We start from the raw sequence: 25,397 nt of genomic DNA, 5'->3' as shown, positions 1-25,397 counted from the left end.
ATGAGTGGTTTATTTGGGATTTTGTTTGTTTGGTTCTGTTTGTGATGTTAGCAGCCAATCCATTAATTCACTGGGAGCCATAAAAATGGTGGTATTTTAATTCCATAATATTTTTCTTTATTAGCTGGAATAATTTTCTAAGGAGAAACATACTTCTGTTGGATTATCCAGTGTAGCAACAGTTTTAACATTGTAATCCATTCTACTGTGGACATGAAGAGAACAGCCACATCTTTCTAGACCATACTAACCCATTATACATCTGAGATATTTTCTCAGATACCATATTGAAATCTGTATTAGTCTGTTATCACATTGCTATGGAGAAATACCTAAAACTGGATAATTTATAAAGAAAAGAGGTTTAATTGGCTTATGGTTCTACAGGCTGTACGGGAAGTGTGATGGTGGCATCTGCTCAGCTTCTTGGGAGCCCTCAGGAAACTTCCAATCATGGTGGAAGGCAAAAGGAGAGTGAGGCATCTCACATGGTGGGAGCAGGAGCAAGAGAGAGAGAGAGAGGGGAGAGGTGCTGTACACTTTTCAACAATCAGATCTCACAAGAACCCACTGTCAGTAGAACAGCACCTGAGGATGCTGCTAAACCATGAGAAATCCAACCCCATGATCCAACCGCCTCCCACCAGGCCCCACCTCCAACAGTTCGACATAAGATTTGGTGAGGACACAGATCCAAATCATATCAAAATTCATCAGTGCTTTTCAGAGATGTCACTGAGTTTCTCCGGGACCTCCCTAAGTCTCCTAGGACTAAGACCATCTTGATAAATGCAGAACTTGAACTCAGGGGTTTAAATGTAGAATAAAAAGCCTTCACAAGTCATGTTTTTCTTACTCTGGACTGTTGTAACAAAATACCATAATATGGGTGGCTTCTGAATAACAGAAGTTTATTTTTCACATTTCTGGAAGTTGAGAAGTCCAAGATCAAGGGACTGGCACATTTGGTGTCTAGTGAGAGCCCACTTTCTCATAGACAGCCATCTTCTCACTGGAACCTCACACGGTGGAAGGAGCCCTCGAAGAATGGCACTGGGGCCTCTTTTGTAAGGTCATTAATCCTATCCACGAGGACTCTGCCTTCATGACCTAATTGCCTCCCAAGTGCCCAACCTCCAAATCTCCTACATTGAGGATTAGGTTTCAACAGATAAATTGAGGGGACACAAACATTTAGACTATAGCAAGGCTGGACCTCAGAAAAATGTTTTATGACAAGCAGTGGAATTTTAAGTTCTAGTAACCTCCAGTGCTATTGTTTCTCTAGGTTTCGGTGGACCGGGTCTTAAAGACCCTGAAAGAAAATGCTAATAAAGCCAAAAGCTTACTGCTGACTACTATACCTCAGATAGGGTCCACGGAATGGTCAGAAACCCTCCATAACCTGAAGGTAAGTGTCAGCCATGTACAATCAGGCATGTCTGTAGACTCTCTATTCTTTTCTTACATGCATTTCACCTTTGGTCCTCATGTATTTTATGCCCTAGATGTTTTCAACAAGTTTTTGTGACATCTACTACCATACTAACCACTTGTGAAATTGAGTAGTCATATTTTCTGGCTGGTAATGCAAGACCATTGAGAGAGTTTTATTATCTAGTGTACCAGATTTTCACATTATCCTGCTCTGTAATATCCCTAAGTCTTACTTCAGAAGACTGATAGTGCTTTCTCTGCATATTGCTTACGTTGTTGACAAAGCTATTTTCTCTTTGGCAGATCCATTCAAATTTGTGGCAATCCTTTAAAGCCAAAATTCTGACAATAGTACCAAAATGGTGCCAGAAAATATCTGCTTAAGGTTAATCATGCATCAAACTAAACAGTAATTAATGATACCTCTGGGATGTTTGTAGATTGGTAGCTTTCCAACTCTAGTATTAATTCTCAGAATATAATTTAAACTAACTGATAAACTCAGAGTTGCATGATTTTTGTTTGGGCACTTTGTGACTCTTAACCACATAGGGAAAGACTTGTCTCAAACTGATCAGATATTGCATTCCCCTACTATGCAAAGAGGACCATACCTCGAAGTCTCCTAGAATACACCTGTACTTTTGGGTCTTCTGGCGGTGGTGGAGAGAGGATTTGAAAGGTTGATCTAAGCCCTCCCTACCTGAATTACCACCTAGGAGCTCTCAAATAAGAGAGCCACAGTTTTAGTATAATGAGGACGTTGTATGGTGGTAAGTGACTGCCAATCACTGGGCATGGCAGACCCTTGATTTGTAATATTTGCTGATTTACATAGTACAAGTGCTCCAGTACGGCCAATTTCACACTACTAATGTGAAGCCACTGACAAGTTGAGAAGTGATACACACAGTCAGCTCTTGCAAGCTGGTACGAACAGGATCCAGCACACCACTGTAACTAAGGTGTCTCTCAGCAGTTAGGACTGACAGTCAGGAATGTTGGAATTTGTAGTTTATCTTTCCTACTAAGAAACAAATCTATTGGTTTCAACACTGTATACCTAGGAGCTAAATGTTATTTAATGAATAAATGATATCCCCTTTCCCCCATGAAGTGTTTTATCATAATAGAGATGCAGGAAACCCTTATTATTAGAATTAAAAGGGAAAAAATACATTTGAGTGCAGTCAAGTGGCACAACTGGAGCTTGCATAAAAAACGCATGTTGGTTTGCCAGAAATGTGACTCGTACTATTATTAGCAAAATGTCATAAAAGTTTGCTTGTTTGTTTGTTAGAGACGGAGTCTCATTCTGTCACCCAGGCTGGAGTGCAGTGGCACGATCTCAGCTCACTGCAACCTCCGCCTCCCAGGTTCAAGCGATTCTCCTGCTTCAGCCTCCTGAGTAGCTAGGATTACAGGCACGCGCCACCATGCCCAGCTAACTTTTGTGTTTTTAGTAGAGACGGGGTTTCATCATGTTGATCAGGCTGGTCTCAAACTCCTGACCTCGTGATCCACCCACTTCGGCCCCCCAAAGTGCTGGGATTACAGGCGTGAGCCACTGCGCCCAGCCAAGTTCATTTATTTAAGTCTCCCAACTGACCCCACTTTGACCATAGTCTTTCAAAAGCTTGAAGTTAATTTCTCAAGTAATATATTTACTGTTTTAGCTTTATTTTTAAGTAAAAATGCTTGGAGAGTAGAAATCAGTGTTCTCCTTTCCTGGAGCTTCTGAAATTGTGTGGTTTTATTTGTATGCATTTTTAAAGAGGCTTAGTTTACGTAACTTTCATCAGATTTTCAAAGGGGGTTATGAGATAGATAGATAGATAGATAGGTAGATAGATAGATAGATAGATAGATATAAATATATATATATAGAGAGAGAGAGAGAGAGAAAATTAGGAATTCCTGCTCTAGACAAAACTGAGAATCTTGGCCTTCATTCTGTAACATTAAGGAACACCATACTAATAATCCCTTATTCTGGGGTAGTATTTTTAGTCCTCTAAGCACTGAAATATATATCATTCATTCACTCACTAAGTCATTTCAGAAACACTTAGCACCTACTATATGTCAAGGTCTGGTTTGCAAAGTTAAAGACTTGTGATGATGATCCTATGGTGTTTGGAGATACAGACACATAAAAATTTCAATGATTTCTTACAGTGGGATAAGGATAAGGGATAGAGGTTGCATAAACAATAATCCAGGCTGGGGGTTGGTGTGGCAGTAAGTGATTATCAGAACAATGCTCTGAGATAAGCATTATTAACCTCACTTAACAGGAAAGGGAGGTGAGGAACCAAGAGTTTAGAGTACCTAAAGTTCCACATCTGGTTAGTGAACTTGAAAATTATCTGTAGAATTTATTTAAAGTATATGTTTCCTGAGTCCTCACTTTGATCTAGAAAATCAAAATCTGGTTTTTTTTAACAAACATCTCAGTAATTACGCCTACATGTGAATATCACTGCCTCCTTTCTTCCTTTCAGAATATGGCCCAGTTTTCTGTTTTATTACCAAGACATTAAAGTAGCATGACTGCCCAGGAGAAAAGAAGACATTCTAATTCCAGTCATTTTGGAAATTCCTGCTTAACTTGAAAAAAATATGGGAAAGACATGCAGCTTTCATGCCCTTGCCTGTCAAAGAGCATGTTGTAAGAAAGACAAGACATTGTGTGTATTAGAGACTCCTCAATGACTTGGACAACTTCAAAATACAGAAGAAAAGCAAATGATCAGTAAACATGTGGGAAAAAATATTACATTTTAGAGGGAAAAAAAACCACCATTATCTTCTCCCCCTATTAAATTTGCAACAATAAAGGTTGGAGGGTAATCTCTACTTTCCTATACTGCCAAAGAATATGAGGAAGAAATGGGACTCTTTGGTTATTTATTGATGTGACTATAAATTGGTACAGTATTTCTGGAGGACGATTTGGTAAAATGCATCAAAAGACTTAAAAATACTGATGTACTTTGTGCTGGGAACTCTACATCTAGGAATTTCTCTTTAAAACCGTATCAGAGATACATACAAAGAATTACATATAAAGAAGGGTGTTTAATAATGATAGTTATAATAACAAATAATTAAAACAATCTGAATACCCAGCAATTGGAGGCAAATTATGTCTTAGTTATAATTAGATTGTGAATCAGCCAACTGAAAATCCTTTTTGCATATTTTAATGTCCTAAAAAGACATGGTTGCTCTATATATGAAGTGAAAAAAGGATGCGGTAGCATTTTATAGTACTAGTTTTGCTTTTAAATGCTGTGTAAATATACAACAAAACTAGAAAGAAATATATATATAATCTTGTTATTGTATTTAGGGGAGGGATACTGGGATCATTTTTATTTTCTTTGAATCTTTCTGTGTCTTCACATTTTTCTACAATGAATATAATCAAATAGTAAAGTTGTTGTAAAAATAAAAATGGATTTAGAAAGATCCAGTTCTTGAAAACATTGTTTCTGGTAATGAAGCAGAATTTAAGACGGTAATATTAAGGTGAATGTCATTTAAGGGAGTTACATCTTTATTCTGCAAAAGAAGAGGATCATTGATTTCTGTACAGTCAGAACAATACTTGGGTTTGCAACAGCTTTCTGAGAAGAGCTAGGTGTTTAATAGTGAGGTAGTCTAAAAGCAAACTGTTTAAAAGACTAAAGGCACATTTTATGGTGTCTGATATTTTAAGAAGTAATGTTTGATTCTCCTTTTTATGAGTTAAATTATTTTACACGAGTTGGTGATTTTTGCTTTTTAATAAAGTGGAAGCTTGCTTTTTTAACTCTTTTTTATTGTTAATTTTATAAAAATGGCTTTTGGTTTTTCTTCAGGTTTTTATCATGGGGAGATATTTTTCCTCAGAATTATTTTCTTTTCACTGTAGACTATTACAGGATACTTAAGGATCAGGATACAGAACCTTTTATTTAAAGAGTTTGTAAAGTCAATGTGTTTGTTTGTGTCTGTGAGATTGACTTCAAGATAATAAGCTGCTGATTGTAAACAAAACAGTTACTCTCCATTATTAATCTGAGTCATTAGTGTGAGCCATTTGGGTCAAGTATGATTATGACCCTTGGATTCCCTCATGTAGTATTAAATTTCAACTCTGGTTATCCATTAGCAATCCGTAGAGAACTTAATGAACCTGAACCCAGGCTTCTCTAGCTCTGTAACCTGTGATTGTTTTCGCTGCAATATGGTACATAGATGGTACCTTACTTTTCCTCATTCTTAGTAGGTGTCTGAATGTCAGGGCAAAAATATGGGCATTTTTCCTGCTGTGTTCAGAAAGTACAGTTCTCTCCAACTTGCAGAGGTACTTTTCTTGATTAAATAGCCTTCTCTAGCAACATCATTTTCAGACTAACCAAATGAATGCAGTATACTCTTTTCTTTCACCCAATCATTCATGCCTTACACAAAGCCAATATACTTTTCCTCATACCTTATGCTTGAGGATATTGTTGAAGAACACTTCCTGGAACACTTCTCACTTGTGATGCTGTACTAGTTTTTTTTTTAATTATTATTTAAGCTAGTATATTAAGTGAACACCATGGTCAGTTGTGAGCATTTTGGTTTCCCCAAAGGATGAATGGTGAGCATCATGAGAAGCTGTAGTTTAGTGACTTAGCCCTTACTGATTAATAGAGTTGCATGTACATAGAAGTCTTTGTTGGCATAATCTGCTGTTGTGTTTGGCATTGATTTTCATGGTTTTGAGAGTGACATCCTGGCCCTGTGGTCCCCGAGGGTCATGGTCCTTATGACCTGTACCCTGTTCACTGCCCCCTTCATTAGCATGAGTCGCTGTGCAGGGCCAGAGGTAGCTACCATGGCTTGGTTCAAGGAAGAAAACTCCGGGACAGTGGCACCCTCAGGAGCAGAGGACAGCGAACTTCCTTGAAGAGGGAGTGACTAAGGTGACCCCCAACCTGCCCTGAGCCAGCCACCCTGCAAGTGCCATGTGAGCCTGCTCTGGCATCCACAGGATGCTCCTGGAGCCTCTTCTCTGGCTGTTACTTCAGGGGCATGGTTGTGACCACAGCAACACGTATTTTCCAAATAATTATTCATTCTTGTGACAGTGGCCTGAACATGTTTTTAATTTTCTCAACAAGCATTTAGCCAGCACTTATCCAGTGAAACAATTTGATAAGGTTTCGAGGAGCATCCGCTGGGTTAGGAAGTCACGGACTGAGGAGTTTGTGCCACAATTTCTAGAGTGCCTCCTTGATGTGTTTTGGCTGTGTCCCCACCCAAATATCATCTTGAATTGTAGTTCCCATAATCCCCACATGTTGTGGGAGGGACCCAGTGGGAGGTAGTTGAATCATGGGGGTGGTTACCCCCACGCTGCTGTTCTCATGATAATGAGTTCTCACAAGACCTGTTGGTTTTATAAGGGGCTTTTCCCCCTTTTGCTCAGCACTTCTTCCTGCCATCATGTGAAGAAGGACGTGTTTGTTTCGCCTTCCACCAAGGTTGTAAGTTTCCTGAGGCTTTCCCAGCCATGTGGAACTGTGAGTTAATTAAACCTCTTTCCATTATAAATTACCCCGTCTTGGGTAGTCCTTTACAGCAGTGTGAGAACAGACTAATACACTCCTCAAATGTTTTGAAGATTGTTGCACCTTGGAACACCAGTGTGCATGGAATCCGGCTCAATATATGTATTGGCCCAGCAAGGCAAAGAACTGAAGTTTCAACATGGAAGAACCTGTGTTGTCCTCATAATAGTATAGAATAATTCAAGATAGGCAAGAAGGACAGCAGTGAATGAAGACCGTGGAAGAAAAAAAGGAATGCCAAAGATAGAGGAAATCTACCAAGACTAGTAGGGTAGTCCAGAGGAAGCCGTTTCAGGGCCTGTTGCCAGCTATGCCTTTGAGAACCTTGGGATCCAGAAGAATGAGGGGAATTTCTTCAGAAAGACAATTTCAGCATGCATTATTTCTTTGTTTTGGAGATTCACTCATGTTGTTGCATGCATCTCTAGCTTGTGCCCTTTTGTGCCTAGTAGTATTCTGTCATATGCCTATCTTACAATTTGATTATCTGTTCACCTGTTGATGAATGTTTGAATTGTTTCCATTTGAGGAATTTTACGAATAAAGCTGCTATAAGCATGAAATTACAAGTCTTTTTGTGAACATATTTTCACTTGTGCAAATGCCTACACTCCCACCAGTAATTTTTTTTTTTTGAGACAGAGTCTCGCTCTGTCGCCCAGGCTGGAGTGCAGTGGCCGGATCTTGGCTCACTGCAAGCTCCGCCTCCTGGGTTTACGCCATTCTCCTGCCTCAGCCTCCCGAGTAGCTGGGACTACAGGCACCTGCCACCTCGCCCGGCTAGTTTTTTTGTATTTTTTAGTAGAGACAGGGTTTCACAGTCCCACCAGTAATTTACAAGAATTCTTAACAAAGCTTGGTATTGTCAGCGTTTTTAATTTTAGCCATTCTGTTGGGTCTATTTTGATATCTCACTGTGGTTTTGATTTGCACTTTTCTGATTGAAAATGTTGAACTTCTTTTCATGTGCTTATTGGCCATTCACATATTTTGTGAACTATCTGTACAAATATTTTTATTTAAAAATTAGATTGTTGGCCGGGCGTGGTGGCTCAAGCCTGTAATCCCAGCACTTTGGGAGGCCGAGACGGGCGGATCACGAGACCATCCTGGCTAACACAGTGAAACCCCGTCTCTACTAAAAATACAAAAACTTAGCCGGGCGGGGTGGCGGGCGCCTGTAGTCCCAGCTAGTCGGGAGGCTGAGGCAGGAGAATGGCGTAAACCCGGGAGGCGGAGCTTGCAGTGAGCTGAGATCCGGCCACTGCACTCCAGCCTGGGTGACAGAGCGAGACTCCGTCTCAAAAAAAAAAAAAAAAAAAAAAAAAAATTAGATTGTTTTGCTTTATTATTGAATTGTAAGAATTGTTTATTCTGGATGTACTCTTTTTCAGATATACGTATTGTGACTATTCTTAGTCTTTAGCTTGCCCTTTCATTTTCTTAATGATATCTTTCAAAGAACAAGTGTTTCATTTTGACAAAGCCTAGTTTATCAATTTTTTTTTATGGTTGGTACTTTTTGTGTATTCCAAGAAATCTTCGCCTACTGATTGAATTACCTGTGTGCCCTTGTCAAAATCAATTTACCGTTTATCTATGGATCTGGATGATCTATTTATGTCATTTATCTGTGTCTCTTCTTATGCCAATACTCTACTGTCTTGATTATTGTGGCTTTATGGTGTCTTGAAATTAAGTATTGTTAAGCCTTGCAGTCTTTTCCAAGATTGTTTTGGCTATCAGGTCCTTTCTTTATAAAGTTTATATTAAGCTTGTCCATTTTTCTTTAAGAAAAAAAATCTGCTGGAATTGCTATTGGGATTGCACTGAATTTTTAGGTCGATTTGGGAAGAATTTACAATATTGAACCTTTCAATCCATGAACATGGTATGTTTCTGCAGTTATTTGGGTCTTTTAAAATTTAAAATTTATCTCAGCAATGTTTTGTAATTTTAGTGAAGAAGTCTTGTATATCTTTTGTTAAATGTATTCCTAAATATTTTGTGGAAATGTCATTGTAAATAGTACTTTAATTTCATTTTTAAGTTTATTGCTGGTATACAGAAATACGTTTTATTTTTTTATATTGACTTTATATTCTGTAATCTTATTAAATTCAGTTAGTTCAGTAGTAGTTCTTATTTTTATTTTATTGCAAGTGCCTTAGGGATACCTTGTGTACACAATCATTTCATATATGATTAACAACAGTTTACTTCTTCTTTCCAGTCTTTACCTTTTATTTCTTTTTGCTTTGTTGTATTGGCTAGGACCTTCAACCTAATGTTGAATAGAAGTGGTGTGAGTTGTTATTCTTGTCTTACTCTCAACAGCAGGGGACAGCGTCTAATTTTTCACTATTAAAATATGTTAGCTATAAGTTTTTTCTGTTTCATGTTTTTATCAGATTGAAGATCTTTTATTCCTATTTTGCCAAGAGTGTCATGAGTGCGCTTGAATTTCGCCAAGAACTTTTTCCTGCATCTACTGAAAAAATCTTGATTTTTTTCTTTTATTTCGTTAATGTAGATTCTTTAATGTTAAACTGATCTTGCATTCCTGGTACAAACCTTACTTAGTAATGGTATGTTATCCCTTTTATATAATGCTGGATTTGGTTTGCAAATATTTTGTTTGATTTTTACATCTATGCTCATGAGACAGATTGGTCTGTGATTTTCCTTTCTTGTAAGTCTTGTCAGGTGTCAGGGCTTGGTTAATTTTGACATTTACAAACATATATTTTTAACATAAAAATAAACTTAAAAAAAAGATGACAGCCTGAATTGTTTATATACAGAATGTTAACCAAAAAGATTGAAAAAGGCTGGAACAGCAGGTTACATTTGATACCTAAAAATATTTTGCAGATATAAGTGCATCTTGGAACTGTTCTAGGCAAAAGCTTGGGAATGACTAAAATTCTCAGGGTCATAGGATGTTCTGAATAAACTAAGGTACATCAATTCAAATAAGTAATGTGAAGTTGTCAAAAAGAATAGATACCTGTTTATGCACCAGTATGGAGCAATGTTCATGACAAAAGTGGAAATCAAAAATACATAGAGTAAAATAAGTGTAAGTTTGTGGTGATATATAGATAGGATGTTTATATTTACCGAAAGTTTCTGGAAAGAAACTTATTGATAGATTCTGAGGGATGAATCAAGAGACTTAAACTGTCGACTTCATACCTTTCTTTGTTTTTTGTTTTTTTTTTTTTTTGAGACAGAGTCCTGCTCTGTCGCCCAGGCTGGGGTGCAGTGGCCGGATCTCAGCTCACTGCAAGCTCCGCCTCCCGGGTTTAGACCATTCTCCTGCCTCAGCCTCCCGAGTAGCTGGGACTACAGGCGCCCGCCACCTCGCCCGGCTAGTTTTTTGTATTTTTTAGTAGAGACGGGGTTTCACCGTGTTAGCCAGGTTGGTCTCGATCTCCTGACCTCGTGATCCGCCCGTCTCGGCCTCCCAAAGTGCTGGGATTACAGGCTTGAGCCACCGCGCCCGGCCGACTTCATACCTTTCTATAGTGGTTGAACTTTTCACCGTAGGCAACTGTTCCTTTAATGTATATATTTTAAGGAGTGGATACTAGAGGAGACCTAGCTTCATAGCAGTTCATGTAACATGAGATAAAATATATGATTCTTGGCCTTAACTTCTGATAGGTTATGCTTGAGGCACTGTATCCAGTTCTGGGCACCATGCTTTCAGGAGGATGACTATCTAAAAAGCACCAAGAGAAGGGTGAAGGGACTGAAAAAAAAACCATGCCACATATGTAATACTTAAATGGGTTAAGTATATCTAACTATTTAGGAGAAAGCCTTGAATGATAACTTTGTTTAGGGGCTGTCATTCTCTTACAGACATGTGCCTCCCTCACTGTTCTGTAAGCTTTTGTAAAGACAGGAAGTTGTTTTTTTAACTCATCAGTTTAGGAGCCTCTTTTCCTTGTATTTAGCACAAGCTCAACAAATATTTGTGTAAATAAAAATCTGATTATATTTCTTTCCTACTTAAAACCCTTCATCAGCTCTCCCAAACACCTCCCCATTTTCACTTTCAGCAGGTGACTTTAGTTCCCTCTTCACAGACAGAACTGAAACATCAGCAGCACACTTTCAAGACCCCCTCTCTGTTCTCTCCCAAACTGTTTTCCCTCTTGTTACCATCTGTGACAGTTCTTCTCAAACGGGAGCATGCATCATCATCACCTGGAGGGCTTATTAAAACAGGTTGCATGGCGCCATCCCAGAGTTGCCGATTCAGGACATCTGGGGCATGGCCTGATAATTTGCATTTCCAACAAGTTCCAGATGATGCTGGTCCCACTTAGAACTACTGTCATAGGTGTTTCTCCCTAATCATTCTCTTATGCACCACCAGACCCCATGCTTCTCACCTAGTAAGGACATCAGTCTAGTAACTACCCCTTTCATAATCATTTTTCTCCTTATTATTGAATCACTTTTTCAGCACACAAATATGCTTATTTCTCCCATTGAATTCTTGACCCCAGTTCTATGTGCTGTCTCATTTTTAAGCTTTTCATTGGCATAAAGTCCCTTGAGTTGATTCTCCTGCCTGCAATTCCTCTTCTCCAGACTTTCCTTAGTCCTCTTCATTTCAGATTTTGCCAGTGCACCACCTTCAGCACCACCAAGATTCTCAAGGTCGCCGATTTACTAATTGTCAATTTTCACACTTAACCCTTCATTTCCTATCAGCCACATTTGATACACTTGACCCCTTCCTCTTCTTTGGAAGCTTTCTTTACTTCACTTCCAAGGACACCACACTCTTTTCTTCCTTCATTGATGGTTGCTTCTTAGTCTCCTTTGCTGGTTTCTCCCTGATCTTTTAACGTTGCCTGCCCTAGGGCTCAATCCTTGGACTTCTCCATCTTCACTTGTTCCTTCGTGGTCACTCCTCAACTTCCCCTACACCTGCTTTCCCATCTCAGTCTAGCAGTTCCATCCTTCTAGTTCTTCAGACTAAAAACTTGAAGTCCTTGACTCTTCTTTTCAAAACCCACATTCAAACCAGGAAAAATTTATTTACCATCCAAATGTGTCAAGATACTGACTATTCCTCACCACAGCTACTGCTTCCAACCTAGTCTGAGCCACTCTCATCTCACCTGGATACTGTAATAACCCCTAACAGGTCCTGCATCTACTTTTGTTCCCTAGATCAAGCAACCCAGGAGGCAGAATGATCTGCTCAAAATGCTATTTCACTTGTATTAAAATCCCACATCTTTATGATAGCCTATGAATCCTCATGTGATTTGCACTTGCCCTCCTACCTCTCTGACTTCCTCTCACTACTGTCTTCTCGCTCACTCTGCTCCAGCCCTTTTCCAAGAACACACCAGGCCTCCTCCTGCCTTTAACATTAGAGTATTTGGTTTGTGTTCCTTCTACCTGGAAAACTCTCCCAGCAGATAACCACCTGGCCTCACTACAGCACCTCCTTCAAATCTTTGCTCCAGAATCACCTTAGTGGGTCAACCCCAAATATCGTATTTTAACAGATGATAATACCCCTCACTCCGTGCCCAAAGTACTCCTAAGGACTCTTACAAGCACAACCTTTCAATTTTCCCATAGCTCTTAACTTCTCCCTACATACTCTAGTGTTTGTATATATTTGTTTATTGTTTTGTGACTCCCAACACACACAGTTCCTCCAAAATATAGAACCTCTGTGACAGCAGGAAACTTGTCATTTACTGATATCCCAAATGACCAGACTAGTGCTTGGGATTTAGTAGGCTTCCAGCCAATACTATCTTGAATGTACAGCTTCCCAATACATATGACTTGCAAAGCCCTGCATGTTCTGACTTACTCCAGCCTGTTTCTCACCTCCTACACCTCATGGCACTCTAAATCAGTGCTGTCTGATAGAAATATGTGAGCCAATATGTAATTTTAAATTTTCTAGGAGCCATATTTACAAATTAAAAAACAGTTGAAATTATTTGTAATATATTTTAATATATCCAAAATGTTATGGAGACATGTAATATTTTAAAATTATGAAATGCTATATTATTCAAATACTAAACCTTTGGAATCAGATATTTTAATACTAACAGTACATCTCAATTCAGAGGTTAATTTTTTTTTTTTTTTTTTTAGATGGAGTCTCTGTCTCCCAGGCTGGAGTGCAGTGGCGTGTTCTCGGCTTACTGCAACCTCCACCTCCCGGGTTCAAGCAATTCTTCTGCCTCAGCCTACCGAGTAGCTGGGATCACAGGTGCCTGCCACCATGCCCAGCTAATTTTTGTATTTTTAGTAGAGACAGGGTTTCACCATGTTGGCCAGGCTGGTCTCAAACTCCTGACCTCAAGTGATCCGCCAGCCTCAGTCTTACAAAGTGCTAGGATTACAGCCGTCAGCCACTATGCCTGGCTATAAGGCTAAATTTTTATAAGAAATGTTCTATCTGTGTTTAAAATTCGTAAAATTTACTTTGAAAAAATAGACTCACATACCTAAGTTGTTCCAGTTATATTGAAGTGGCTATCAACTTTTAAATTTAACTTAATTAAAACTAAATAAAATTAATTTCATTTGCTCAGTTGCACTAGCTACATTTCAAGTGTTCAACAGGCACACTTGGCTAGTGATGTATTAGCATGACTTTGATTCCATCTCCAAGCAGGCCAGCCTCCTCCTTGTCTCTAGCCTTTTGTAAGTTGTCCCTCCACTTGGAAGACTCTTCTTTGCTCCACCATCATCTCTTTTTATCTGACTCACTGTCTGAATTAGCCCTTTCTCTGCACTTTGCAAACACCCTGCTCTGTTACGTTACTAGTCATACTGTATTATAATTGTCTGATTCATTGTCTGATGGTTCAGGAATTATTTCTACCTTGTTTACTTTTGTGTCCCCAGACTCTTCAGACAGTACCTGTCATTTAAGTGATACTATGTGTGTCTCTCTCTATATATATATAACATATATATGTTAAATAAATTTATAAATCTATGAAATTTATGCCTATAGAAGTTTTAGCCATCCTTCTGTTTCCAACTCAAATTGCTTCTTCCCAGGATTCTTGTCAGAGCAGTCTACAGCAAATATTTCCTCTTTTGTACTCCCAAACCACCTGGAGCTCATATTACTCATAGGCCATTTGTAATACATAATTTTACTGTGTAAAATTCTACCTCCCCAGATAGTGAGCACTCCCTCGCGGGAGGAGTGTGAGTCTGGGGTCTGGCGCTCTCTAACAGTTCATGCCTGGTAAGGATCATGGTGTCCTGGCATGACAGACACCAAAGTCCACATTTTCCAAGGGAATGAATGTTTATAAATACATTGGTTCCTTAACATTACTAGAGCCCTCTTCCTATTCTCTCCTCTTTTCCTAATTCATGCCCCCTTATTACCTTAACAGATGTGAGAGTTAATCAGGATGTAATTAAGTTGAAAAAGTACCTAGGATGGAAGGAATTTGGAATTCTGAATACTGTGTTTTAAGTTGGAAAAAAATTATATAAAATGTATTCTGTTGTCTTGACAGTTACTTACTTTGTTTTTTATCTTATAGTTTGTCTTCTTGAGACTGTAGGCTTCTATTAAATTGTGAACTAATTTAGATGCCACTCCTGAGGGCCTGGCACATGATTTGCACTTAATGAACAGCTGCTGTGGTCTGAATTTCTGTGTCCTCATAAAATCCATATATTGAAATCTAATCTCCAATGCAATCGTATCAAGAGGTAGAGCCTTTGGTGGTGATTAGGTGGTGATAGTTTTTCCTTCATGAATGAGATTAGTTCATAAATGAGGCCTGAGGGAGCTCTTTTGCCCCTTCTGCCATGTGAGAACACGTCTAGAAGGTGGCGTCTATGAAGTAGAGTGGGCCGTCATCAGACACTGAATCTGCTGGTGCCTTGATCTTGGACTTCCACCCCCCAGAACTGTAAGAAACAACTTTCTATTGTTTTTAAGTTACTCAGTCTAAGATACGTTGTTATAGCCACCCAAAAGGACTAAGACAGCAATGTTCATTTTATCTCAATCAGCAATTTAAAAGGAACAGCTATAGAAGTTGAACAACAGTCATACTAATTGGATCCTAAGGAAGTTATTTTTGAAAAAGTATAAATATCAAAATGAAAATGTTTCAGAATTCAGCATATAAGTGAAAAGGGGACCTGTTCTTGGTTTAGTAAGCATTTTGTTGCAGAGCACTTTTTTTCAGAATAAAAAATAAAAACATTTGATGATTTCATTTAGGGAAAATTAACAGGAAATAGTGTTATCAAACTGTGCCCTCCGTTTTATAGATGATTCAGTCTTAAAAACTCCACACATCGGAATGTGATGATGTGTTCATTAGCTGCTCTCTTTGACCTCACTTTAGTTTACAAATTCCCACCCCTTAGGAATCAAGATTACAAGACTAAAGCAGTAAGTGATAGGAAAGTCAACTTCAAATGTATACAGAAATACAAAGATCAATATAGTGAACCCCTGTCTGCCACCCGGCTTCAAGAATTACTTCATAGACAATCTGTTTATTCTATAATCCCACTGACTATTCACCTCCGATGTTATTTTGAAGCATTTCTCATGTATGATTTCATCTATGAATATTTCAATGATACTATTAAAGGATAAATATTTGTAAGATAACCACAATACCACTAGCACACATAAAAAATAAAAATTTCTTAAGTCAGAAAATAGTATTCAAAATTTCAAATGTATTATAAATGCCATTTTTTACATGTTGTTTATTTAAATCAGGATCCAAGTAAAGTCTGTACATTGCAATTGGTTAACACATATTTTGTGTTTCTTTTATTCTACGCCATCTCTTTTAGTAAATGTCCTTGAATGTTTCTTAACTTGCTGTATGTTCACGGACCATTTCCAGACACTTTGAATGGTTGTTTTAAAATAATTTTCACTCATTCTGTAGGTTGCCCGTTCACTCTGATGGTAGTTTCTACTGTGCAGAAAAGAACTCTGGATTCAGTTCCCGGAAAGACTAGTGAAAATTATTTTTTAATCATTTTTCTTTTTTAAAAAAATTATACTTTAAGTGCTGGGATACATGTGCAGAACATGCAGGTTTGTTACATAGATATACACGTGCCATGGTGGTTTGCTGTACCCATCAACCCGTCATTCTACTTTAGGTATTTTTCCTAAGGCTATCCCTCCCCTAGCCCACACCCTGACAGGCCCCGGTGTGTGATATTCCCCTCCCTGTGTCCATATGTTCTCATTGTTCAGCTCCCACTTATGAGTGAGAACATGCAGTGTTTGGTTTTCTGTTCTTGTGTTAGTTTGCTGAGAATGATGATTTCCAGCTTCATGTCCCTGCAAAGGACATGGAAAAAAAACATCCTTTTTTATGGCTGCATAGTATTCCATGGTGTATATGTGCCACCTTTTCTTTATCAGGTCTATCACTGATGGACATTTGGGTTGGTTCCAAGTCTTCGCTATTGTGAACAGTGCCACAATAAACATACGTGTGCATGTGTCTTTATAGTAGAATGATTTATAATCCTTTGGGTATATGACCAGTAATGGGATTGCTGGGTCAAATGGTATTTCTAGTTCTAGATCCTTGGGGAATCACCACACTGTATTGTTTCCTGACTTTTTAATGATAGCCATTCTAACTGGTATGAGATGTTATCTCATTGTGGTTTTGATTTGCGTTTCTCTAATGACCAGTGATGATGAGCTTTTCTTCATGTTTGTTGACTGCATAAATATTTTCTTTTGAGAAGTGTCTGTTCATATCCTTTGCCCACTCTTTGTTGGGGTTGTTTGTTTTTTTCTTGTAAATTTGTTTAAATTCCTTGTAGATTTTGGATATTAGCCCTTTGTCAGATGGATAGATTGCAAAAATTGTTATTTTCTCTGCTCCTCATCCTCCTCCCACCCTTTACCCTCAAGTAGGCCCCAGTGTCTGTTGTGTCTTCTTTGTGTCTGTGAGTTCTTATCATCTAGCTCCCACCTGTAAGTAAGAACATGTGGTATTTGGTTTTCTGTTTCTGTGTTACTTTACTAAGGATAATGGCATCCAGCTCCATCTATGTTCCAACAAAAGACATGGTCTCCTTCATTTTAATGGCTGCATAGTATTCCATGGTACATATGTACCACATTTTCTTTGTCCAGTCTGTCATTGGTGGCCATTTAGGTTGATTCCACTTCTTTGCTTTTGTGAATAGTGCTGCATGTGTCTTTATGATAGATTGATGTATGTTCCCCTGGGTATACACCTAGTAATGAGATTGCTGGGTCAAATGGTAGTTCTGTTTTTAGCTCTTTGAAGAATCCCCACACTGCTTCTCACAATGATTGAACTAATTTCGACTCACACCGGTGTATCAGTGTTCCCTTTTTCTTCACAACCTTGTCAGCATCTGGGTTTTTTTACTTTTTAATAATAGCTATTCTGAGTGCTGTGAGATGGTGTGTCATTGTGGTTTTGATTTACATTTCTCTAATGATCAGTGATACCAAGCTTTTTTAAAGTATGATTGTTGGCCACATGTATGTCTTCTTTAGAAAGTGCCTGTTCATTTCCTTTGTCCACTTTTAAATGGGGTTGTTTTTTTCTTGTGAATTTAAGTTCCTTATAGATGCTGTATATTAGATGTTTGTCAAATACATAGTTTGCAAATATTTTCTCCCATTCTATAGGTTGTCTGTTTACTCTGTCGATAGTTTCTTCTGCTGTGCAGAAGCTCTTAAGTTTAATTAGATCACACTTGTCAATTTTTGCTTTTGTTGTTAATAGCTTTTGGTATCTTTGTCATGAAATATTTGCTCGTTCCTATGTCCAGGATGGTATTGCCTAGGTTGTCTTCCAGGGATTTTATAGTTGAGAGTTATACATTTAAGTCTTTAATCCATCTTCAGTTGATTTTTTTATATGGTATAAGAAAGGGGTCCAGCTTCAGTCCTATGCATATGACTACCCAGTTATCCCAACACCATTTATTGAATAGGGAATCTTTTCGCCATTGCTTGTTTTTGTCAGTTTTGTCAAAGATCAGTCATAGATGTGCAGCCTCATTTCTGGGCTCTCTGTTCTGTTCCATTGGTCTATGTATCCATTTTTCTACCAGTACTTTGCTGTTTTGGTTACTGTAGTTTGGATTATAGTTTGAAGTTGGGTAACGTGATGCCTCCAGCTTTGTTCTCTGCATAGGATTGCCTTGGCTATTTGGGCTCTTTTTTGTGGTTCCATGTGAATTAAAAAAAAAATTTTTTTCTGTGAAAAATTGTCATTGGTAGTTTGATAGGAATAGCATTCGATCTCTAAATTGCTTTGGGCAGTGTGGTCATTTTAATGATACTAATTATTCCTGTTCATGAGCATGGAATACTTTTCCATTTGTTTCTGTCATCTCTGATTTCTTTGAGCAGTGTTTTGTAATTCTCCTTGTGGAAATCTTTCAGTTTCCTGGTTACCTGTATTCCTAGGTATTCCTAGGTATTTTATTCTTCTTGTGGCAGTTGTGAATGGGATTGCATTCCTGATTTGGCTCTCAGCTTGACTGTCATTGGTGATCTCAAGGTTTATGTTCCCTCCCCAACTTGGAGGCAGCAGAGGAAGGGACCTTAGTAGTGGCTGTGGCCAAGGGTCTTTTGCTTGTCTCCTGGTGGAGGCTCCACCCCAGAGATGCAGATCAGCAATCAGTCAGTGTAATCAGCCTAGGATGGATGGTCTGTGATGTGGGCCCAAGCTGGGGGTATCCTGTCTGGTGATGAGCAAGGGGATGGGTGAGACCCACAGGAGACAGACTGGCCTTCTCTCCTTGTGTCAACAACAGTTTATTGGAGGTATGGATAGGGCACTTAGGATCTTTGTTCCTTTGTTAGTCTGAGAGTAGCAAGGGCTGTTCCACTGCAGAGGAATTTTGGTTTCCTATCAAACCATGAGATGTAGCCAAATATATTCAGAGGGAAATTTATAGTTTTTAATGCTTATTTTCAAAAAGAAAAACAAAAAATTAAGAAGTGAGGCCCCTAACTCAAGAAGTGATTTAAAAAGAAAAGCAGAACTTAATTAAATTAATGAAGTAGAAAACAACGAGGATACATTTAAAAATAAGTTACAGGACAGGAGAAGATATATGCAATACTTATAAATGAAAAAAAAAAACTGATATCCAGAGTATCCAAAAACACCTTCACAAATCACTGAAAAAAGGCAGACAATCAATTAGAAAAGGGAGTAAAAGACTTAAATAGTCAGTTCAATAAAAGAGAAACTCTGCCTGGTCAATCACTTTATGAATAAATGCTTAGTGATAAGAGAAATGAAAATTTAGAGATACCTCTACAATGAGATACAATGAGATACCTCTACACCCCATCAGTTGAACAAAAAATTAAGTCTGACAACTCCAAGTTTGAGCATCAAGAATTCTCATACAGTGCTAGTGACAGCATAAATTGATAAACCACATTGAGAAAATAATGTGACATTATCCAACTAAATTGAAGATAAGCTTACTGTAGCAGTCTGGATCCAGTCAGGAGATAGAAACCCCACAGTAGGCTAAACATGGAAGTTAAATATCAGACTTAGTACCTATGATTAAATAGCAACTATAAAATATGAGGAAAGAGTACCTAAGGAAAGACAAACTTGAAAGAGTTTCGGACCTCATTGGAGAACGTGTGTTTGGCCATTAGATAGCAAAAAAATATCTGCTGATGTAGCCAGACCACAGCTGGTCTGGAGTTTCCAAGCAAACAATAGGGAACCCTCTAGTGTACAGGTAGGGAAACAGGCAATCAGCAATACCTAGTGTGGCCTGCAATAGGAAGCTGGGGATGAAAGCAGGAGACCAGAGCATACCCACACACGGGAGCCCGCACAGGAAGTGGTAGCTCTGTGTTGTGAGCCTCTGTGCCACAGGGGGCTGTTGTGAAGGTCATGTGGGAGCTTTGGTTTTTATGTCCAGAGGGCTGTGGAAAGGTTATCATCAAGCTGAGGCTGCAATATTGCAGAGTAATCTTAGGCCTTAGTGGGTTCTAGTGGATGTCCTCACATCCACACCTCTGAAAAAATTGCAAGAAACTTCTTTATCCTGCAATGTCCGGTCAACATCCTCCCTGAAAAAAAGTTAGCGTAATGCTCACTTTAAAAGAGAAGCACTTGGGAGAATTCTATTATTAATTGTAGACCATATATTGAAGAGTGCATTTAGAGCTGAAAAGTGAACAATTGCTAATGGAAATACCCTGTAATTTGAAAGGCATGAATTTGTGTTGGATACACCAACACATATATAAAAACGGTCATAGACACTTTGTTTTAATTGCCCCAAATAGACACAACACAATGCTCAGAATGGATAAATGGATTGTGGTATAATGGAATAATAACATCAATTAAAATCAACAAAGTAGAGCTTGTGCAACAATATGGCTGAAACTTTCAAACATAATGTTAAGTGAAAAACAGCAAGACACTGTATAATACAAATTACATGTCTTAGTCAATTCAAGCTATTTATTGTAAAAATACTATAGACTGAATGGCTTAAACAACAAACATTTATTTCTCACAGTTCTAAAGGCTGGGAAGTCCAAGATAAAGTATTGGCAGATGTGGTATGTAGTGGAGCCCCACTTTTTGGCTTGTAGAATTCTTGCTGTAGCCTCACACGGCCACTAGTGAACTCTAGTTTCTTTCTCTTCTTATAAGGACATTAATCCCATCATGGGGGCTCCACTTCCATGACCTCATCTAACCCTTGTTACCTCCCAAAGTTCCCGCCTTTGAATACCATCTTATTGGGGGTTAGGGTTTCAACATATGAACATTGTGGGGACACAAACCATCTAGTCCATAAAATTGCATGATTCCCTTTATATCAAGTCCCCAACTAGGCAAAACTAAACTATATAATTCAAGGTCACATACACAATTAGTAAAACAGAGAAGTAAGGAAACCACTACCATAAAATTCAGGATTATACTAACCTTTAGAAGGGAGGGAAAGGGTTATGATAGACAAGGAATATATGGTGGGAGGGGCTTTCAGGGTACCAGAACTATCTCTCTCAATCTGATGATAGTTAAGCTGATGTTTGCTTTATAAATGCTTATTTATGATTCATACTTTATATATAAATTTTATGTGCTTTTCTGTCTCTTTTAAAAAGAAAAACAGTTTATGCCAGGAAACAACAAAATCCAGCCAGGCCCACCCAGAGATTTTATAGGCAAAGTATATCATACATTTATGGAACGAATAATCATAATTTTATGTAATTATTTCCAAAGAATACTTTGGAGAAAGCTCTTCTTTGAATCTTGTATACTCCAATATATTTGTTCTTAAGATATTGGGCAGGATTAGTAGAACCTAAAAGTTCTGGGCACCATCCCCCAAGATTCTGATTTAGTAGGTCTGGGGTGGGGCCCAATAATTTGCATTTCTTTTTTTATTTCAGTAGTTTTTGGGGAACAGGTGTTGTTACCTGAGGATGGTCTTTAGTGTTGATTTCCAAGATTTTGGTGCACCTATCACCCAAGCAGTGTACACTGTACCCAATATCCAGTCTTTTATCCCTCACACACCTCCCACCCTTCCCCACTGAGTCCCCAAAGTTCATTGTATCATTCTTGTGGCTTTGCATCCTCATAGCGTAGCTCTAAGTGAAAACATACGATGTTTGGTTTTCTGTTCCTTAGTTACTTCACTTTTAATAATGGTTCCCAACTCCATCCAGGTTGCTGCAAATGCCATTATTTCATTCCTTTTTATAGCTGAGTAGTATTCCATGGTGTGTGTGTGTGTGTGTGTGTGTGTGTGTGTGTGTACACATATCACGTTTTCTTCATCCACTCTTTGAATGATGGGAATTTGAGCTAGTTCCATATTTTTGCAGCTCTGAATTGTCCTGCTATAAACATGCCTGTGCAAGTGTCTTTTTCATATAATGACTTCTTTTCCTCTGGGTAGAGGTAGATACCCAGTCGTGGGATTGCTGGATCAAATGGTAGATCTACTTTTAGTTTTTTTTAAGGAATCTCCATACTGTTTTCCACAGTGGTTGTACTAGTTTACATTCCCACGAGCAATGTAAAAGTGTTTTGTTTCACCACATCAATGCCAACATCTATTTTTTTATTTTTATTTTTTAATTATGGCCATCCTTGCAGGAGTAAGGTCATATCATTGTAGTTTTGTCTTACATTTCCCTGATAATTAGTGATGTTGAGCATTTTTTCATGTTTGTTGGCCATTTGTATATCTTGTTTTGAGAATTGTTTATTCATGTCCTTAGCCTGCTTTTTGATGGGATTGTTTTATTCTTGCTGATTTGTTTCAGTTCCTTGTGGATTCTGGATATTAGTCTTTTGTCAGATGCATAGTTGGTGAAGATTTTCTTCTACTCTGTGGGTTGTCTGTTTACTCTGCTGATTATTTCTTTTTGCTGTGCAGAACCTTTTTCATTACATTAAGTACCATCTATTTATCTTTGTTTTTGTTGCATTTGCTTTTGGGTTCTTGGTCATGAACTTTTTGCCTAAGCCAATGTCTAGAAGGGTTTTTCTGATGTTATCTTCCATAATTTTTATGGTTTCAGGTCTTTGGTCCATCTTGAGTTGACTTTTGTATAAGGTGAGAGATGAGGATCCAGTTTCATTCTTCTATATGGCTTGCTAATTATCTAGCACCATTGGTTGAATAGGGTGTCCTTTCCCCACTTTACGTTTCTGTTTGCTTTCTCAAAGATTAGTTGGATGTAAGTATTGGACTTTATTTCTGGGTACTCTATTCTGTTCCATTGGCATATGTGCCTATTTTTATACCAGTACCATGCTGTTTTGGTCACCATAGCCTTATAGAATAGTTTGAAGTTGGATAATATGATACCTTCAGATTTGTTCTTTTTGCTTAGTCTTGCTTTGGCTATGTGGGCTATTTTATAATTCCATATTAATTTTAGGGTTGTTTTTTTCTAGTTCTGTGAAGACTGATGGTGGTATATTGATAGGAATTGCAATGAATTTGTACATTGCTTTTGTCAGTATGGTCATTTTCACAATATTCGTTTTCCCTATCCATGAACATGGGATGTGTTTCCATTTGTTTGTGTCATCTGTGATTTCTTTCAGCAGTGTTTTGTAGTTTTCCTTGTAGAGAGCTTTCACATCCTTGGTTAGGTATATCCAAAGTTTGGCGGGGGGGAGTTTGCAGCTACTGTAAAAGGGTTTCAGTTCTTGATTTGAATCTCAGTTTGGTCACTGTTGGAATATGGCAGTACTACTGATTTGTGTACATTGACATTGTATCCTGAAACTTTACTGGATTAATCTATCAGATCTAGGAGCTTTTTGGATCAGTCTTTAGGATTTTCTAGGTATACGATCATATCATCAGTGAAAAGCGACAGTTCGACTTCCACTTTGGTGAGTTTTTACTCTTTATTTCTTTCTTTTGTCTGATTGCTCTGACTAGGACTTCCAGAACTATGTTTAATAGAAGTGGTGAAAGTGGGCATGATTGTCTTGTTTTGCCTTGTTCCAGTTCTCAGGGGGAATGCTTTCATCTTTTCCCTGTTCAGTATAATGTTGGCTGTAGGCTTGTCATAGATGGATTCTACTACCTTAAGGTATGCCAATTTTGCTGACAGTTTTAACCATAAAGGAATGCTGGATTTTTTCAAAGGTTTTTTTTGTGCATCTATTGAGATGATCCTGTGATTTTTGTTTTTGATTCTGTTTATGTGTTGTATCACATTTATTGAATTGCACATGTTAAACTATCCCTGAATCCCTAGTATGAAACCCACTTGATCATGGGGTATTATCTTTTTGATATGCTGTTGGACTTGGTCAGCTAGAATTTTGTTGAAGATTTTTGCATCTATGTTCATGTGGGATATTGGTCTGTAGTTTTCTTTTTTGGTTATGTCTTTCCTAGTGTTGGTATTAGGGTGATACTGGCTTCATAGAATGATTTAAGGAGGATTCCCTTCTTATCTTTTGGAATAGTTTCAGTAGGATTGGTACAAATTCTTTGAATGTCTGACAGAATTCAGCTGTGAATCCATCTGGTCCTGGACTTGATTTGGCTCGCAATTTTTAAAAATTACTATTTTAATCTCACTGCTTATTATTGATCTGTTTAGAGTTTCTGTTTCTCCCTGATTTAATCCAGGAGAGTTGTATATTTCCAGGAATTTAGTCATCTCTTCTAGGTTTTCCTGTTTGTGCGCATAAAGGTGTTCATAGTGGCCCTGAATGATCTTTTGTATTTCTGTGATATCAGTTGAGTTGATATCATTTCATTTCTAATTGAGCTTATTTGGATCTTGTCTCTTCTTTTCTTGGTTAATCTCACTAATGGTCTATTTATTTTGTTTACCATTTCAAAGAACCAGATTTTTGTTTCATTTGTCTTTTGTAATTCTTTATTTCATTTAATTTAGTTCTGCTCTGTTCTTTGCTATTTCTTTTCTCCCTCTGGGCTTGGGTTTGATTTGTTCCTGTTTCTGTACTTCTTTGAGGTGTGACCTTCAATTGTCTATTCGTGCTCTTTCAGACTTTTTGATGTAGGCATTTAATGCTGTAAACTTTCCAATTAGCACTGCTTTTGCTGTATTCCAGAGGTTTTGATAGATTGGGTCACTATTATCATTCAGCTCAAAGAATTTTTTAATTTCCACCCTGATTTCACTGTTGACCCAATGATCATTCAGGAGCAGGTTATTTAATTTCCATGTATTTTCATGCTTTTGAGGATTCCTTTTGGAGTTGATTTCCACTTTTGTTCCACTGTGGTCTGAAAGAGTACTTGACATAATTTTGATTTTCTTAAATTTGTTGAGATTTGTTTTGGGGTATATCATATGCTCTATCTTGGAGAACGTTCCATGTACTGATGAATAGAATATGTATTCTACAATTGTTGGGTAGAATGCTCTGTAAATGTATTAATTCCATTTGTTCTAGGGTATAGATAAGTCTATTGTTTCTTTGTTCTGTCTTCATAATCAGTCTAGTGCTGTCAGTGAAGTATTGAAGGCCCCACTATTATTGTGGTGTTGTCTATCTCATTTCTTAGGTCTAGTAGTAATTGTTTATTAAAATTGGAACCTCCAGTGTTAGATGTATATATATATTTGGGATTGTGATATTTGCCTCTTGGACTAGTCTTTTATCATTGCATAATGTCCCTCTTGGTCTTTTTGAACTGTTGTTGGTTTAAAGTCTGTTTTGTCTGATATAAAAATAGCTACTCATGCTTGCTTCCGGCATCCATTTGAATAGAATATCTTTTTCCACCACTTTACCTTAAGTTTATGTCAGTCCCTATGTGTTAGGT

General features: G+C 38.0%; 1 protein-coding gene across 5 annotated transcripts in view; it reads left to right on the top strand.

Annotated features, from left to right (window-relative positions):
• Positions 1–25,397, top strand: part of MTAP (methylthioadenosine phosphorylase) — a 114,745-nt gene that overhangs the window by 45,005 nt on the left and 44,343 nt on the right. Inside the window, exons 7-9 of one of the 5 annotated variants that reach the window (XM_025358903.1) lie at positions 1,289–1,411; positions 3,735–3,785; positions 3,942–5,252. The exons of 1 other annotated variant lie outside the window; for it this stretch is intronic. In XM_025358903.1, the coding sequence (XP_025214688.1) occupies positions 1,289–1,411; positions 3,735–3,785; positions 3,942–3,980 (213 nt within the window). In that variant the 3' untranslated portion in view covers positions 3,981–5,252. Of the gene's footprint in view, positions 1–1,288; positions 1,416–3,734; positions 3,786–3,941; positions 5,253–25,397 lie in introns of those variants that run through there. 3 more of the 5 variants (XM_025358906.1, XM_025358907.1, XM_025358908.1) reach the window with 3 other exon arrangements.

Source organism: Theropithecus gelada, chromosome 15 (assembly GCF_003255815.1).
Source record: "Theropithecus gelada isolate Dixy chromosome 15, Tgel_1.0, whole genome shotgun sequence".
Taxonomy (NCBI): domain Eukaryota; kingdom Metazoa; phylum Chordata; class Mammalia; order Primates; family Cercopithecidae; genus Theropithecus; species Theropithecus gelada.
Note: the sequence above shows the minus strand (reverse complement) of the source record. Positions and strands in the feature narration are given on the sequence as shown.